Source organism: Balaenoptera acutorostrata, chromosome 15 (assembly GCF_949987535.1).
Source record: "Balaenoptera acutorostrata chromosome 15, mBalAcu1.1, whole genome shotgun sequence".
NCBI lineage: Eukaryota > Metazoa > Chordata > Mammalia > Artiodactyla > Balaenopteridae > Balaenoptera > Balaenoptera acutorostrata.
Window position 1 is genome coordinate 38858844 of NC_080078.1, and position 16572 is coordinate 38875415.

A 16572-nucleotide genomic window follows, 5' to 3' on the forward strand; every position below is an offset into this window, starting at 1 on the left:
GGGCTGAGCTGGGACCAATGTCCTTCCAGCCTTAGAAGGGAACAGTAAGGATCTCTCTGTCAGCTCCACTTTGGGGCCACAGCCCCCAGCTCTGTCCTCCTGCCCCGGAGTTCACCACGTGATACTGTGGGTGGTTCCAAAGGGAATTTATCCAAGTCAGAGGATTAAATCCACCCACCCAGACACCCACCCATCCACCTATCTACCCATCCATCCATCCATCCGTCCACTCACTTCTCTTGTGATGCAGGGTCTGTTCTCTGGATTAACCAGTTGTCACGTGACTGTAACCCTGATGTGATGTGAATGTCTCTTCTCCTCTGGGCAGATGTTTGCTCCCCTGGATACCATTCAGGTAAGAGACACTGACTCTCCCAGGGTGCTTCTCTGGGTGGGAATGAGTTCTAGATGTCTGGGCAGCTGCCTGTGGGGCTGGAGGTGAGCAAAGAATCAGGGAGTTGTCTCAATAGAGGTGACGCTTGGACCCTGGGAGTGGGAGTGGGGGTGGGGTGGGAATAGGATCCAAGGAGTGGGAAGAAGAGGCCAAAGGTGGGTGTGCTTTCTTGGGATGTCCCAGAGCAGGCCCCACGGCTGCCCTGGAGGAGCTGCCAGTACTAGCAGACGTGGTCCTCAGCCTTCACCTCTTCTCACCCCCTTGGCAGGGGTGGGGGCAGCTGGCCCGAGGCACAGGTCACTCCCCTTCCCAGCCTTGCCCACTGTCCAAAGTAATGCTGGCCTGGGCCTCGTGAGGGCTCTGTTTTTGGCCTATGTTTCTGTAATTGTCCAGGAATCCAGCAGACCTAGAAAGATTTTTACATAAGTGAATGAATGAGTGAATTAATGAATGAGTGAGTTTCTAGGTAGGAGTGGGAATGGCCGAGTCCTCCCTCATGGGTGAGCAGGCCCTGTAGAAACACACCAGCAAAAACAAAAGTCCCTGGCACATGTCCGCTGCATTTAAAGGGCAGCTTGGCAAGGCCCAGCCAGACGGCCCAGCAAGGCCCGTGCTCCTGGCACAGCCTAAGCCTGGACAGAGTGATGCCCGCCCGGCTGCTCTGGGAAGGAGCAGCGCCTCACAGCGTAGGCAGCAGGTGATCCTCCTCCCGCTCAGCCTGGGGCTGAGGCCTCTGCTCTAAGCACCTCCGACCACTCCTCCACCAGAGAGGCTGAAGGGCCACAAGGACAGGTGCAGGCAGGGGAGTGACTGGCTGAGGGGCCCAGAGATAAGGGAGGCTGCAGTGTCGTGGGCACTTGCCAGAGTCAACAGGGACACAGCTCCTGGGCCAGGCACTCCCGGAACTCCCGTCGCTCCTCTGGTTTGCTCAGCACCTGGACCGGGCAGACACTTAAGGTCACCTAAGGCCTGGGATTCTCCCCTGAATTCCCACCTGGTTGCCTGAAGCCTGATCCCCAGGTAAGGTCCCTCCCTCAGGCAGCTGTGTCTCTGAGCCTAGAGCCGGGGTCGGGGTGGCCAGCGATGGACCAGGCCCTCTTCCCCGGGGAGGGCAGGACGAGGGGACACAACCGGGCTGGGAGCCTCTCCAGCCGTAGCCCAGGCCTCAGGAAGTGCTACTCCGGAGGGGTTTGGATGTGAGGGACAGGGGTGAGCACAGGGCCATCACCCTGGGGCTCCCGGCCACAGACTGGAGGCCAGAGTTTCCAGAGGAGGAAGCCCAGAGGGCCCAGGCAGTGACTCATGCTCAGGGGACCCTGTGGTCACTCCTGGCAGAGGGGACAGGGCTCAGGCCTGATGGGAGGTAAGCCCAGACCAGGAGAGATTTACCCCCCTGCTGGGTGGGGCCGGTGGGGTCCACCAGACAGTGCTCTCAGCCTGCGCAGGGCCCAGGGGGTAGGGGTGGGGGAGGCGATGCCGGGCTGGGCAGGGAAGGAGTGAAGAGTGCCCTGGGCTCGTCCGGGATCAGCTGATCACCCTGGCTGCAGGCTGCTGGCACGTGGAGAACCAGACCCCCGAGCCCCAAACCCTGTGTCAGATGGCGCCAGGGCACAAGGAGAACCTGCAGTCCCCGCTGGGCCCTCGGCAGACGTCCCTCCAGGTGAGGGGGTCCCTGGAGGGCAGGAGGGCAGGCCTTCTCTTGTGGTCCTTTCTGGGACTGGGGTGCTGTGGTCCCCACGGGCAGGTCCCCGGGCCAAAGCCATCTCTGAGCCAGGTTCTCCAGCAACCCTGGTCTTTCCAGCGGGGGGGACGTGAGCAAAGGTGCCCCAGCCCCGGAAGCAGCACTTCCCAGCCGTGGCCATGGCCGTGGGGAAAGCTCGGGAGGCCGCTCTTGCCGCACCCCCCACCCCGCCCCGCCGTGCTGGAGCTCAGCATCCTCCACCTTCCTCCGCCTGCAGATGTGGCTGCCTCTGGCACTCCTCGTGTTTCCCTTCCTGGGAGAAAGGGGTGAGTCCCGAGGCAGGGCGTCCGGCTGCCCTAGAAGCCAGGCCCTGGCCCCCTGGACAGTCTGTGGTCCCTCCGCGTTGGGTATTCTATGGCCGGGAGGCAGGGGCCAGTCACCTGTGTCCCCCTCGCTCTGAGGTCCATCCTGGGCCCTCAAATTGTCCTGGCTTTTTCTGCCCAGCTCTGTGCCCCAAGAGACAGGGGTAGGATTGCATCCAAACCAACCAGGTCTTGAAGCACTGTGACCTGCTCCCTGCGCCCTGTGGGTCTGTGTGAGAATCCTCACAGTCCTGTGCCTTTTATAACTTTCAAAGTCCTTCCCCAAGGCAGCTCATCTGTGCACAGCTCAGGAGCAAACTGAGACCCAGAACGGGGACCAAGATTTTCTAACCCCCCACGTGCTCGAGCTTTCCCGGGCCTTCTCTCACCTAAACCTAAGAACAACAGCCAGGGGACCCTGCCTCTCGTCCCAGCAGGGGGACTGAGGCCTCCCCAGTCTCCAACCTGGGAGCCATCCACCACCCACGGGGACCATTTGCATCTAAATTAATTAACATTAAATTAAAAATTTAGTCACACAAGCACATTTCAGGTACCGAGCACGTCCATCACCGTGGAAAGTTCCACGGGGCAGCTGTTTGGGGTTCAGAATCTAGACAGAATCTAGAGGTGAAGGTGGGAGGGGAGCCAACCCTTGGGCCCCACCCCTGGGCCCTGTTCTCACAGGGGGTCCACCTGGGGGGCTTGCTGGGCTAACCCGTGACCCTCGGGCCATTTCCACCCATCTTTCCACCAGTGATCGGCTTTGTCCTGGAGGTCCACATCATTGGGGGCATGGTGGCGTCCCCGTGGCAGTGGCCCTGGCAGGTCAGCCTGAGAGAGCAGGGACAGCATGTCTGCGGAGGCAGCCTCGTCAGCCACCGGTGGGTGCTGACCGCCGCCCACTGCTTCTCCAGGTGAGTCCTGCTTCCCACTCGCTGGGAGGCCCCAGGCAGCTAGAGGGGAAGACAGTGCCGGCCCCCGACCACCCCCAGGACTCACTGACCGTCGCAGCCCCCCGCAGGTGACTCAGATGCCCACAGGCTGGGGTCACTCCAGCATCCGGCTCTCCTTCAGCAATTTGCCTCAGACACTGGCATTTTCTTCAAACTGTGAAAGAAAACATACTTTAATTATTTGACAATACTTGGAAGTAGGCACTTTTTTCCTATTTTTAAAATTGTGGTTCAATACATATAACATAAAATTTACCACCTCAGCCATTTCTAAGTGTCCGGTTCAGTGGTAATAAATACATTCATGTTGTTGGACAACCATCCCCACCATCCTCTCCAGCACTCTTTTCATCTTGTAAAACTGCAACTCTGTCCCATTAAATACTAACTGCCCATCCCCCTCCCCCAGCCCCTGGCGACCACCCTTCCACTTTCTTTTTTAAATTAATTAATTAATTAGTTTATTTTTGAAAGCTTTTTTCTTGGATCCTCTCCCTGAGAGCCTGGTTCAGCTCCTGGAGGAAACTCTCATCAAAGTGTAAGCACGCCCAGGACTGGTGCCCCAGGAGGTTTTAACGCCCAAGCTCCCAGGCTCAGTGTCCAGCAGCCACTTTGCATGTGTTCTCAGGCTTTGCAGCTTCTGCTCAGTGGGAGCGTCTCTGTAATCATCTGCCTGTCCAGTTTGGGGACAGAGGTTTGCTCTGTGACCTGGATTCTCCCATGGGACTTCACTTGGCCTTCAGTTTGTTCTTCACTTTCTTGTTGTGAGGATGGAAATCATGACTTCCAAGCTCTTTATGTGTCAGAGCAGAAACCGAAAGTCTATAGATGCATATTTTTCTGAGATAACACTAATATACAACAGAATTCACAGACTGTGAGACTCCAGTTCAATGAAGTGTGACGATTGTAACACCTGTGTGACCACCACCCAAAACAAGACATATCACCTGGAAGGTTTCCTCACATCTCCTTCTAGTCAAGACCCTCCTCCACCCTCAGAGGCAGCCGCCGTCATGATTTTTGTCACTGTAGGTTAGTTTTGCTGGTTCTAACGCTGCACATGGAAGGGTCACACGTGCCGTGTGGATGTCCTCTGCTCAGTGGAACGATGCTGAGTTCCACCCAGGTGGTTGTGTGCATATGGAACTGACTCCCTTCTGTGGGTGAGAAGAACTCCATGGTACTGAAGATACTCTCCTGTTTTGTATAGAAGCTTCATTGTGTCAACACCCACGATTCACATAAACCCATCGTGAATTAAGTTTTGTGTCTGATATAAATGGGGCCCCAGTTTCACTTCTCCCCACACGCTTATCTTATCAGCCCAGCACCATTGATCGAAAAGGCCACCCGTTCCCCATTCAATATCAGTGACATCGTGGTCGTGAATCAAGTGGTCCTGCAGTTCTGGGATCTATATCTACTCTGTTCTGTTCCTTTTATCTTTGTGTGCATCCTTCCCTAATGCATGGTCTTGGTTACTACAGCTCTAGTGTATGTCTTGATGTTGGAGAGGATGAGTGAGCCATCTTTGTCTTTTTCCTCTAAATTTTCTTGGCTATCCCAGGTCCTTTCCATTTTCATATTAACTTTAGAATCAGACTGTCAATCTCTGCAAGATGTAAGGCCGCTGGCATATTGATTTGGATTGCATGAGGCTACAAATCAAAATGGATAGAATTGATATCTTAACAATCCAGAAACATGACACATCTCTCTTTAGGGCTCTTAAAATGTCTCTCAGCGATGTTTTGTACTTTTTGTTGTAGAGGCTTTGCACACCTTTCTTTAAATGTATCATTAGTGGGTTTTGTTTTTTTTAATTCTATAGGAAATAGTTTTGCGTTTTTTATTTTCCAATTACTGGTGGATGATATTTAGAAATACAGTATTTTCTGCATATTGATTTTGTGCCTCACAGCCTCGCTGAATTCACTTATTCTGGTGTTTGCAGAAGATTTTTGTTTTTCTATGTATGTGATCGTGTCACCCACAAGTAAAGTGGGTTTATTTCTGCCGCGAGCTCAGCTCCGTCCGGAGTCCTGCAGTTCCCCGCGTGTCCACCAGAGGGAGCGCCTGGCTTGAAAAGCAGAGGCCCCGTAGCACCTGCCGGGCGGGGCTGGACAGATGCTGGGACGGGAGGTACTCGCCGCCCGGCCACCCCTTACCTGCCCACCGGGTCGCGGTCGCAGAGTGGAGGCCTGACTGCAGCTGCGGCCCTGGCCTGGGACCTCCGAGGAGCAGGCAGCCCTGCGCGTGGGCGTGGGGGGTGGACAGCTGGACCTGGAGCTCTGGTGTCTGCAGACTCTCCTACGTGTGACTTTGGCCTCAGTTCCCACGCGGAGAGGATGCTGAGCTGGGCCGGACCCAAGGCTGCTGCAGTGGTTCTTCCTCCAGGCCCAGCCTGTGGTCTGCGCCCTCCCTGCTGGGGAGGGTCATGGGTCAAGAGTCAGAGGGCAAGAGGGCAGGAGAGCCTGGGATGTGGGTCAGTTAAGGTGGCCAAAGCCCTCACTCAGCTCACCACGCCACCTGCAGTCAGGTACTGGCCGACCAGAGGTCCTTCAGGTTGTCCTGGGGGCAGGGTGGGGTTAGGACCAGGATGCCAGGGTGTCAGGGAGTCCCCATCCTCTGCCTCATATGCCTGGGCTTGCCTGGCAGGCCTCCCCAGGCCGTGGGGACACAGCATGTCTGGCCAATTGGGGCTGCCCCCTGGGCCTGGTAGTCCTGGCTGGTGGTCTCTGCAGGACAGCGGGGGAGGCTCTTGGGGAGGGGACAGGCTGTAGGAAAAGGGGGGCAGCAGCCCTGTGCTGTGGCATCACCCAGATATGAGTCCACACATGGGACCCCAGGCACTGACTCACAGTGTGGATCTCACGCTGAGCTCTTGGTGACTTACAATAAAGCTGCAGTAACCATGAGAGTGTGGTATTAATGGAGGGTAATGTACAGATGGATAGAACAGTAGCCCAGAAAAAGACCCACACGTACATGGTCACTTGTTTTCAAGAGAGAGTAAGGGTGGCCTTCTTAACAAATGTTTCTGGAACAACTGTGTCATCTGTGTGGGAAAAGACAAGAGTCTTGATGCTCGACTTGTAATTCATTCAAAATGGATCTTACACTTAAATGTAGACGTTAAAACTGTAAAACACCCAGAAGAAACCATAGCAGAAAATCCTCATGACCTGGAGGAAGGCAGAGGGGACTCAAAAACGACTAAAAGAAACAAAAAATTGGTAAATGGGACTTTGCCAAAATTTAAAACTTAAACTTAGAGTGACACTGTTAAGAAAATGAAAGTACAATCCCCTAACTGGAGAAAAATATCTGTAATGCATGTATCTGATAAAGGACTTGTATCCAGATTTAGAAAGAAAGGAGGGAGAGGAGAGAACTCCTACAACCCCCTGAGACAACGCCCAACGTGATTTAAATGGGCAACAGCTTGTGTAGACACTTCCTTAAAGATGAACCACGACCAAGGAACACCTGCTCACTCATTGAGAAAGTGCAGATGGAAGGAGACGCTGCCACACACCCTCTGAAATGCTGGAACGTCACGGGCTCTGCCCACAGTCTGCCCCACCTTCCTCTGAGCCGTGCAGTCCAAAGCCTGGGCCGGGCAGGTCCAGGTGGGAGTGCGCTCGCCCGAGAGGGGGTCACGCTGCAGAGAAGAGGCGAGGATGCTGCTGAGCGAAAGGGCTTGTGCTCGGGAGAGGGTAACAGATAGGAGATGGTGACACGTGGGCACTACCCAAACAAATTGAGGGATTAGGGACTGGAACCGGGTTTCACCCGCCAGAGAGGGGATTGCAGTAAACCCCGCGGTGTGGAACTGGGACTGAGAAGAGCTGGTGGTTTCAATATAGATATTGAACTGTAGATGTGAGGTGTGGGAGCCCGTGTGTGCTCACGTGTCAGCCCGTGTGTGCATTCCCTAGCTATATCCCGGGAAACCCCAAGAGCCTCAGCGTCACCCATCACAAGGTTCGGTTTCTAAACACTATTTGCCCCCGAGGGGCTGGGCTCCCTGGAGAAGTGACGGGAGGGGCCTGGAATCCTCTTGTTCAGGGAAACATTCAAAGAGAGCTGAGACCTGCACAAAAAGACTTGAACAGCGCCGTTCACAGCAGCTCCATGTTCATGCCCCCAACAGGAAACAGCCAGAAGTCCCCCCGCAGGTGCGAGATGAACATCCTGAGGTGCAGTCCTGTGACCCAAGTGCAAACAAGGCAGGACAACCCACTGTTCACGAGTGTTTGGAACCACCTCCCTGGGCACCAGGTGCCGCCTGGGTCACCCTGGGACTGAGTGGGACCGTGAGACTAAGGGCTAAGGGGCCGCACACGGCATGCACTCTGTTGATGAAGTCAGTTCCCATGGGGTGTAGGGAGTAGTCTCCACACTGCCGTCCAGGCTGGACGTGAGCAGCTGAGGGACGGGATGGGGACCCGAGGGAGCCGACTTCTCACCTGGGTGGGAGGTTCCAAGTCAGCAGGGGTGGAGGCTGGAGTGACCCCTGCACTGATGCATCCGAGGTGGAGACGTGAGTCTGAAGCCGAGTGTAGCTTCACGGAGATGCAGGTGGATGCGTATAAAGATACCACGGCTACAAGGATACACACCAGTCAGTACACACACAGCCTGGCTCTGTCAGCCGTGGGGGCCGGAGGGCAATGACACCCCAAGAGTAACGAGCACACTCTGTACCTGGATCTGGGTCTCTAAGTCCTCCTGCAGTAAAGGGAACTCGTCTCCTCGGAGAAATGATGCTGGGACCGATTCTGGGACTGAGGCAGGAAATACACCAAATGAGCCTGGAGACTCTGTCCCAGCCCAGAGGGGACCAGGGAGACGAGACAATTAAATGTCACGTGGGGCCCGGTTGGGGGCCTGGGACAGACAGAGGACACTAGGGGAAAAGTAAGTAAATGTGAATAAACTATGGACTTTAGTTAATATAATGCATCATATTGGTTCATAATTATAACAAGTGACTCATACCAAAGGAAGATGTTAACAAGAGAGGAAGGGACTTCCCTGGTGGTCGAGAGGTTAAGACTCCGCGTTCCCAGGGGGCCTGGGTTCGATCCTTTGTCAGGCAACTAGATCCCACACGCATGCCACAACTAAGAGTTCGCATGCCACAACTAAGGAGCCCTTGAGCTTCAACTAAAGAGCCTGCCTGCTGCAACTAAGACCCAGCACAACCAAATAAAACAAAATGAAACAAGAGAGGAGCTTGGATGAGGAGTATATGGGTGCATCTACACTGACTTTGAAATTTTTCTATAAATCTAAACTTATTCTAAAAAATTACATTAAAAAAAAAAGAAATACAGAATACAGTCTGAGGCCCAGACTGAGCCCAGTGGAGACAGCTCAGGCCCTGTGACTGCAGTCTCTGTGCCAGCTCGCCCCCCTGCCCAGTGTCCCTGTCCCCCCACCTGTCTCCAGGTCCCGTGGTCTCTGTCACAGATCAGTTAGGCACAGCACCAGCTGCCTAGCTGCCCTTCCTAACCGTCCTCTGTCTGGCCAGGGCCTGATGACAGAGCTGATTAGGACCTCTGGGAGGGGCGGGACTTTCCTGCCCCTCCCTCCTTCCTGCCCCAGCTCCCAGCCTGGCTCCTAAGCACACGCTTGTGGGTCCCGCTGAGACACTCTAGGTCAGCCACGCCCTCTTAGGTGGGGGGAAACTGAATCACGGGGGCGGGTGGGGAGCTGCCTGATGATCCACAGCGTTGGGGAGCGGGGCACAGACTTGTCTCCTTCCCACCAGCACTAGGCCCGGAGCCGCGGCTCAAAAGTGCATGCTCCACGTTTGACCCGGTGACAAATACACATAAGGATGACAGTGACAACACTTCTGTGTACAGGGCCTGCGCTGAGCCCGTGAGGACTGCACACCTGGGAGGGTGGCCTTGGGGGAGGGGACCTGTCCTTATCAGCCAAGCACAGGGTGGGGGAGGGAGAAATCGGAGCCCAGGTTGCCCCTCCTAGGGCCCAGGAGGCCTGGGGTCATCCTGTATGGAGGGCGGGGGCAGGTCTGGAAAAACCCAGGTCCTCTGACTCTGGGACCCCCAGTGCCATCCCTGGGTCCCACTTCAGGGCCCTCACCTGTCCCGGCTCAATTCACTCCAGCACTGGGGACCCCGCTCCCCACCTGCACCCCATCACATATGTGGGGGGCAAAAGGATGGCCCCTCCAAGATGTCCTCATCCTAATGCCCAGAACCTGTGATCCTGCCAGTTTACAGGGCTTCGCAGATGTGCTTCTGGTGACGAGACGGGAGGTTACCCTGGGTTACCCGATGGGCCCAATGTCATCGTGTGAATCCTTAAAAATCACAGACTCTTCCCCAGCTGTGGTCAGAGGAGCCGGGAAGAAGGCCGCAGGGTCAGAGAGCTGCACCACGTGGCTTTGAAGATGGCAGAGGAGCCAGGAGCCCGGGAACGCAGTGCCTCCAGAGGCTGCAAAAGTGAGGAAACACATTCTCCCCTGGAGCCGCCAGGAAGAACACAGCCTGCCGACACTTGACTTTAGCCCAGGAGACCCATGTCAGACACGTGACCTCCAGAACCATAGGGTAATAAACGTGTCGGTACATGACAAAGTTTGGTAACTCCTTCCAGAGGCCATGGGAAAGGAACACACCACACTGCCCGGAGGGCTTCCTACCTGCAGGGGCTCAGGCCTGCTGCCTGGAAGAAACGCCACAGGCACCCATGATCTGCTGTGTAATCTGGGTGGGGGGCGGGTGGCAGCACAAACTGAAAATGCAGGGCCCCTTGTTAAAAAATTACTACAGATCCCAAAACGGTGACAGCACAGCAGTGAGTGGGCACGAGGCCTTCTGAGTGTGGGGCTCCAGGTGGTGGCACAGCCCACGGGCCACTGAAGCCATCCTGGCACTGTTGTGAGGTCCCCTGGACGTGGTCTCTGTGACATGGTGCTATTTCTGTCCCCATTTGAAGGCAAGCAGGCGGAGGCACAGGGAGGGGCATCCTGGCCCAGGCGATGCCCTCCTGGCCTGGGGGGTCTCCTGCAGCCCATAAGCCCGGGGGCCCGGAGTGCAGGACCCTGAGCACCCAGGTGCCATCCCCTAGGGAGGATGCTGGTTCAGCATGGCCTCTCCCTGGGGTAGAAGCCCCCCCCAGCCCTGCCGCCCCTTTCCAAGGCCCAGGGCGCCCCCGACGTAGAGAACCCACAAAGCGGGGGTGTTGCTTGCCTCAGATCTTGCTCCAGTTAGGAGCTTCCTCCGGGAGGTCACCATCTGCCCATCCTCGGGGGGAGCAGCTGGACGCCGGGACGCCGGGAGGGGGGCTGGGGCTGGGGCTGTGCCACGACCCTCCCCTTCTCCCTCCCCCAGGCTGCATCCTGCTGTGACTCGGTCTCTACTAAGTGACCCTGGGATCCACCAGGGCAACAGCAGCAGCCTCTTCCAGTCATAGAACAGCTGCAAGGGCTCACTCAGGATGGGGAACCCAGGGGCCCTCAGCACCCACCTTGCCCGATGGACCCTGGCCCTCCCCGCTCTTTGTCCCGACGTTCCAGGAGCCCATCTGCAGAGACCTTTGTCTCCAGCCCTCAGCACCACAGGCTCTTTCTCCTGCCCCCCACCCCCGCCAGGGACTGATCCCCCTCCATCTGGCTGGGCGGGGTCCTAGTGGTCAGATCCATCGAGGGCCATCTGCACAGAGGCAGATCCTGAGACAGCAGAGCCCTGGGGCCCAAGTTTGGCTGGGGTCTGTGAGGGCACAGGGCCAAGCAGGAGGGCAGGAGGGGGCTGGAGAGGGCCAGGCGCCCCTCCCCCTGCCCTGTGGTCACCCTCGAAGGCCTGCCAGCAGCGGGAGCATCAGCGTGCTCGCCTGGTCACTCCGAGGCCCTCACGTTCTCCCACCAAACTGTGCGGCCATGGCCATCAGTGGGCGCGTTCCGACCTAGACGAGTGGACGCTGCAGGAGACACAGCCCGTGTGGAGGGGGGGCAGAGGGTGGATTTAGAGCCTAGGCCTGGGCTCCTGGTGTGGCAGGAGCTCGCCTTCAAGACTAGACAGGGGGGACTTCCCTGGTGGTGCAGTGGTTAAGAATCTGCCTGCCAATGCAGGGAACACGGGTTCGAGCCCTGGTCCGGGAAGATCCCACATGCCACGGAGCAACTAAGCCCGTGTGCCACAAATACTGAGCCTGCGCTCTAGAGGCTGTGAGCCACAACTACTGAGCCCGTGAGCCACAACTGCTGAGCCCATGTGCCACAACTACTGAAGCCCGCACACCTAGAGCCTGTGCTCCGCAACAAGAGAAGCCACTGCAATGAGAAGCCTGCGCACCGCAACGAATAGTAGCCCCCGCTCGTCGCAACTAGAGAAAGCCCACGCGCAGCAATGAAGACCCAACGCAGCCAATAATAAATAAATTTATTAAAAAAAAAAGACTAGACGGGGGCTGAGCATGTAGAGAATGAATTCATGTGCTGGCTTCTGCCTGGGGACCTCAGACACTCAAAAGAGCATCACTCTCACCATTAAAAGAAAACAAAAAGTCAGACAAACTGCAAGCTCACAGCTTTTCTTGAAGCCTCAGGAACTGGGGCTGCAGGGCAGGCAACCAACCTGAAATCCAAGGCAAGAGAGAGACAGCACGGGGCTCGCTCTCTGGGAAGTGACAGAGAAGAACCCACGAGCCCAAGAGCTGGCTCTTTGAAAAGAAGCAAAGTGGATTAAACGTCATCCAGACTATACTAGAAAAACAGAGAGAAGACACAAACCCCAACACCCAGAAGCCAAGAGGGGCGTCATTGCAGACCTGCGACATGTCCAACCTATAATAAACATTGTCGGTAATCCGTACCCAGAAATTTGAATTGAACTAAGTCCTTGAGAGATACAAACTACCACAAAAACACTTAAGAAGAAATAGATACACTCAGTAGTCCTATGTCTATTTTTTAAATTGAATTTCTAGCCCCACCCCCAATTTCCCAAACAAAACTTCAAACCCAGATGATTTCACTGGTAAATCTACCACACATTTAAGGCAGAAATAACATCAAACCTACATAATTTATTCCAGCAAATAGAAGAGGAAGAAACACTTCCCAAATGATTTGATAAGGTCAGGACTACTCTGTCTACCAAAATTAGACAAAGACGTTAGAGAAAGGAAACTACAGACCAATATCCCTTATCAACATAGATGCAAGAATTAAACAAAATATTAGCAAATTGAATGCAGAGATATACAAGGAAGATAATACATCATGACCAAGAGGAGTTTTGATAAGAAAACCAAACAGAGACATTATAAGAAAAGAAAACCACAGACCAGCATCTGTCCTATAAAGAGACACCAAAATACTTAATACAATTTTAGCAAATTGAGTTCTTAAGAATATTAAAAAAATGGCAGATCATGGCCAAGTACAATTCATTGCAGGAATATAAGGTTAGTTTAACATGTGAAAATCAATTAAGGTAACTCACCATATTAACAAACTAAAACAGCAAAAGTATTATCACTTCCTTAGATGCAGAGAAAGAATTTTACAAAATTCAACACCCATTTGTGGCGAACAGAAATGCTCAGCAAACTAATCTCAACAGTGCGCTCTAGTTAAAATGCGCGGAACTGGAGAAAGCCTGAAATAGACGTACACAAGGCCAGGTGATTTGTGAGAAAGATGACAAGGTAATTCAGTGGGTAAAGGATGGTTTTTTCAAAAATGTGTTAAAACAGCTAGATACCTCGATGGGAAAATCAGAGCCTAGGTCTGACCTAATATCACACACAACTCAGAGACTCAGAGATGTCCACAGCCAGACAGAGCATTGCTCACACCCGAGACAAACTGCAAATCAACACATTTTCTTGATCCCATTAGAGACCCGATGTCACAGGGCAAACAGCTGACCCAAAATCTGGAGGGGGCAGGGCTGAGCACTTGGTCACCTGGGACGGATTCTGCTATAGCCAGGGACAGGCGGGCCCCAGAGCCAGGTTGGTGTCTGGGCAGGGTGGGGACAGAGCAAGGCTCCCTTAGGGCACAGGAGGAACCACTTGGGTGGCGGTGTCGGGGGAAGCAGGGGTCCAGGAGGCTGTCAGGTGGGGAGGTAGGCTAGAGGCCCCGGGTGACGAGCAGGCCCAGGGGAGAGTAAGGAAGTGGGGTCGATGGATGGACAGGGACAGTGGTGCTGGGTCTGGTGGGGGAGTGTCCAGGGAAGGCTGGCGCTGGCCTCTCCTGTCATCTCCCCTTCACTTCCCTCTGCCTGTCCCTCTGCTGATGGCACTCAGATCACCACATAACAAGGTTCCACTGATGGCAGAGTTAACTGCTCAGATAACACCCAGAGATGAACATTGTCCGACTTCACAGAGGAATCGGGTCTGCCATCTGGGGTGGGGGCTGCAGGGCCCCTTCCTGGCCAGAGGGACTCGGGCACTGGGTCTGAGTCATCCACTTCCTCCCCTCTGGATTGGATGACCAGCACCCTTCCCCTGACCCTGTCCTGCTCTGTGAGGATAAAGGAGCAGGGAGAGCGGGCTGGGCAAAAGCAGCTCGACTGGCCAAGGTGAGAACCCCCAGCAGGACCCCAACATCTGGGTGTCACTGTGGAACAGGGTGGCCAAGACTCAGATCCGGAGCACTGAGGCCCCAGAACCCTGGCCTGGACTGACCCCCCGATCACCGGGGGCCCCGACTCCACCTGCACCCCATACCCTGCAGAACCCGCACCCCCAGACCCCCCACCCCGCAGAACCCACACCCCACAGACCCCCAGCCAAGCTCCTGCTGCCCTTCCGTGCTCCTTCCAGATGCTCCATCTGCTGGTGCTGGCGCTGCCCCTCCTGGTGAGCCTGGCCCATGCGGCCACTGGTGAGTCCTGACCCTGGGCCCGTGCTGTCTCTGTCCCCTCACCTCACCCCCCACAAGCCCAGGGATGGGTGGGTGGGTTCAGAGAAGCCCAGGGTGGTGCTGGCACAGGGAAGGGCTGAGCCCTGCGGCTGGGCCGTGTCGTGTCCTGAAGGCACTTCCTGCCCCAGCCCCAGACCAGGCCCTGTAGCGAGCAGGCATTGTGGGGGGACGGGAGGCCCCTGGGAGCAAGTGGCCCTGGCAGGTGAGCCTGAGATTCAGCACCCAGTACTGGAAACACATCTGCAGGGGCTCCCTGATCCACCCCTGGTGGGTGCTGACTGCGGCCCACTGCGTCGGACCGTAAGTCTCCACAGGGCCTGGCGGGTAAGGGTGGGCCTGGGGCTCCACTCACGCTCCTGGGTGTCCCGGAGGTGGCTCAGCCCCTGAGTAGGTGCCCCTCTCTCTCCCCAGGAAAGTCCAAGACCCCATAGTCCTCAGGGTGCAGCTGCAGGAGCAGCACCTCTACTACCAGGACGAGCTATTGCCCATCAGCAGGGTCATCCCCCACCCCAACTACTACATAGCTAAGAACGGGGCAGACATCGCCCTGCTGGAGCTTGGGGACCCCGTGAACATCTCCAGCCACGTCCATCCGGTCACCCTGCCCCCTGCCTCGGAGACCTTTCGCCCGGGGACTCGGTGCTGGGTGACAGGCTGGGGCAACTTGAACAGTGGAGGTGAGTGTCAGGGATCGCTGGAGGGGGACTTGGGCACATCACGGCTCCACCACCTGGGGTTTCCTCTGGGGAACAGGGTCCCAACCGGCCAGCACAGGGCGGTGACCCCACACTCTCCTGATGCAGCATCCTTCCTCTCCTCTCACCCCCAGAACCCCTGCCACCACCATTTCCCCTGAGGCAGGTGAAGGTCCCCATTGTAGAAAACAGCATCTGTGACATGAAATACCACACTGGCCTGTACACAGGGGACAACATCCCGATCGTCCGGGACGACATGCTGTGTGCCGGGAATAGCAAGAGGGACTCCTGCCAGGTGAGTCTCACGTCCCCCTGCAGCCCCTAGACGCTCAGGCCTCACAGCCACCGCTGACTCCTCCCCTCCCCAGGGCGACTCCGGAGGGCCCCTGGTCTGCAAGGTGAATGGCACCTGGCTGCAGGCGGGTGTAGTCAGCTGGGGCGACGGCTGTGCTCAGCCCAACCGGCCAGGCATCTATACCCGCATCACCCACTACTTGCACTGGATCCACCAGTACGTCCCCGAGGAGCCCTGAGCCTGGTCCCCAGGGTTGCCACCTGGGTCAGCAGAGAAGCCAGCCCCCTCCTGTCCCCACACCGCTGCTTCCTGCTGAGGCGGTGTCCTTCCCCACCTTCCCTGGCCCCCTGCCCTGAGCACCCCCTGCTGACGCCCCTGCCCCAAGCCCAGGGAGCGGGCAGTGGGCACTAATGCTCATTAAAGATCATGGAAAGCAGACGTGGTCGTCGCTGTGTTTCTGGCTGTGGGTGTCGCTGAGGGAGAGGGAAGGGTCCAGGGCCCAGCCAGGCGCAGCCACCCTCTCTGTGGGCCCCCGGCTCCTGAGCAAATGCCTTGCTGTGGGGATGGCCCTCACCCTGCCCCGTGTACCCGGGGCTGACTTCTCTGCACACTGGCTTGTATCTCTTTTTGGTGAGTGGCATCATGCTTTCGGGACAGATAAAGAAACACGGGCCATTTAGATGATTCTCGGAGCACCAGGTACCCAGCAATGGGTTCAAGAGCCGGAGCATCGTCCCCCTCAGCCAGGTCCCTCCATTTCGCTTTTGCAGCCTGTCCCCTCCCCCAGCGCCACCCCACCCATCCCAAGACCAACAACCAGGACTACCCAGCCCAGGGGATGGCCCCCGGGGAGGGCTGCCAGGCAAGCCCAGGCATGCGAGACTGAGGATGGAGACTCCCCGACTCCCTGGCGTCCTGGTCGTCACCCACTCTGCCTCTGGGATGACCTGGAGGGCCTCTATTTGGCCAGGGGCCAGGACTTGACTGCAGGTGGTGTGGTGAACTGGATGAGGGCTGTGCTCCACCTCCTTGTTTCTACACAGAAACTCATCAACTGTCCCATCCTCCTGCCCTCTAACCCTTGACCTATGACCCCTCTCTAGCAGGGAGATTGCAGGCCAGAGGCTGGGCCTGGGGGAAGAACCACTGCAGCAGCCCTGGGTCCGGGCCAGGTCAGCATATTCTCCCTGTGGGAACTGAGGCCAAGGTCACACGCAGGAGAGTCTGCAGACCCCATCACTCCAGGTCCAGCTGTGCCCTGCCCCCAAGCC

General features: G+C 56.4%; 1 protein-coding gene across 1 annotated transcript; it reads left to right on the top strand.

Annotated features, from left to right (window-relative positions):
• The first annotated feature begins 872 nt into the window (after positions 1 to 872).
• On the top strand, positions 873 to 15718 carry LOC103014661 (tryptase beta-2-like). The gene is made up of 9 exons (XM_057529702.1): positions 873 to 894; positions 1942 to 2054; positions 2353 to 2401; positions 3195 to 3354; positions 13914 to 13964; positions 14072 to 14269; positions 14720 to 14985; positions 15138 to 15301; positions 15375 to 15718. Exons 1-9 carry the CDS (start codon positions 873 to 875, stop codon positions 15537 to 15539), a joined length of 1188 nt encoding a protein of 395 aa, XP_057385685.1. The 3' UTR covers positions 15540 to 15718.
• The last annotated feature ends 854 nt before the right edge of the window (positions 15719 to 16572 follow it).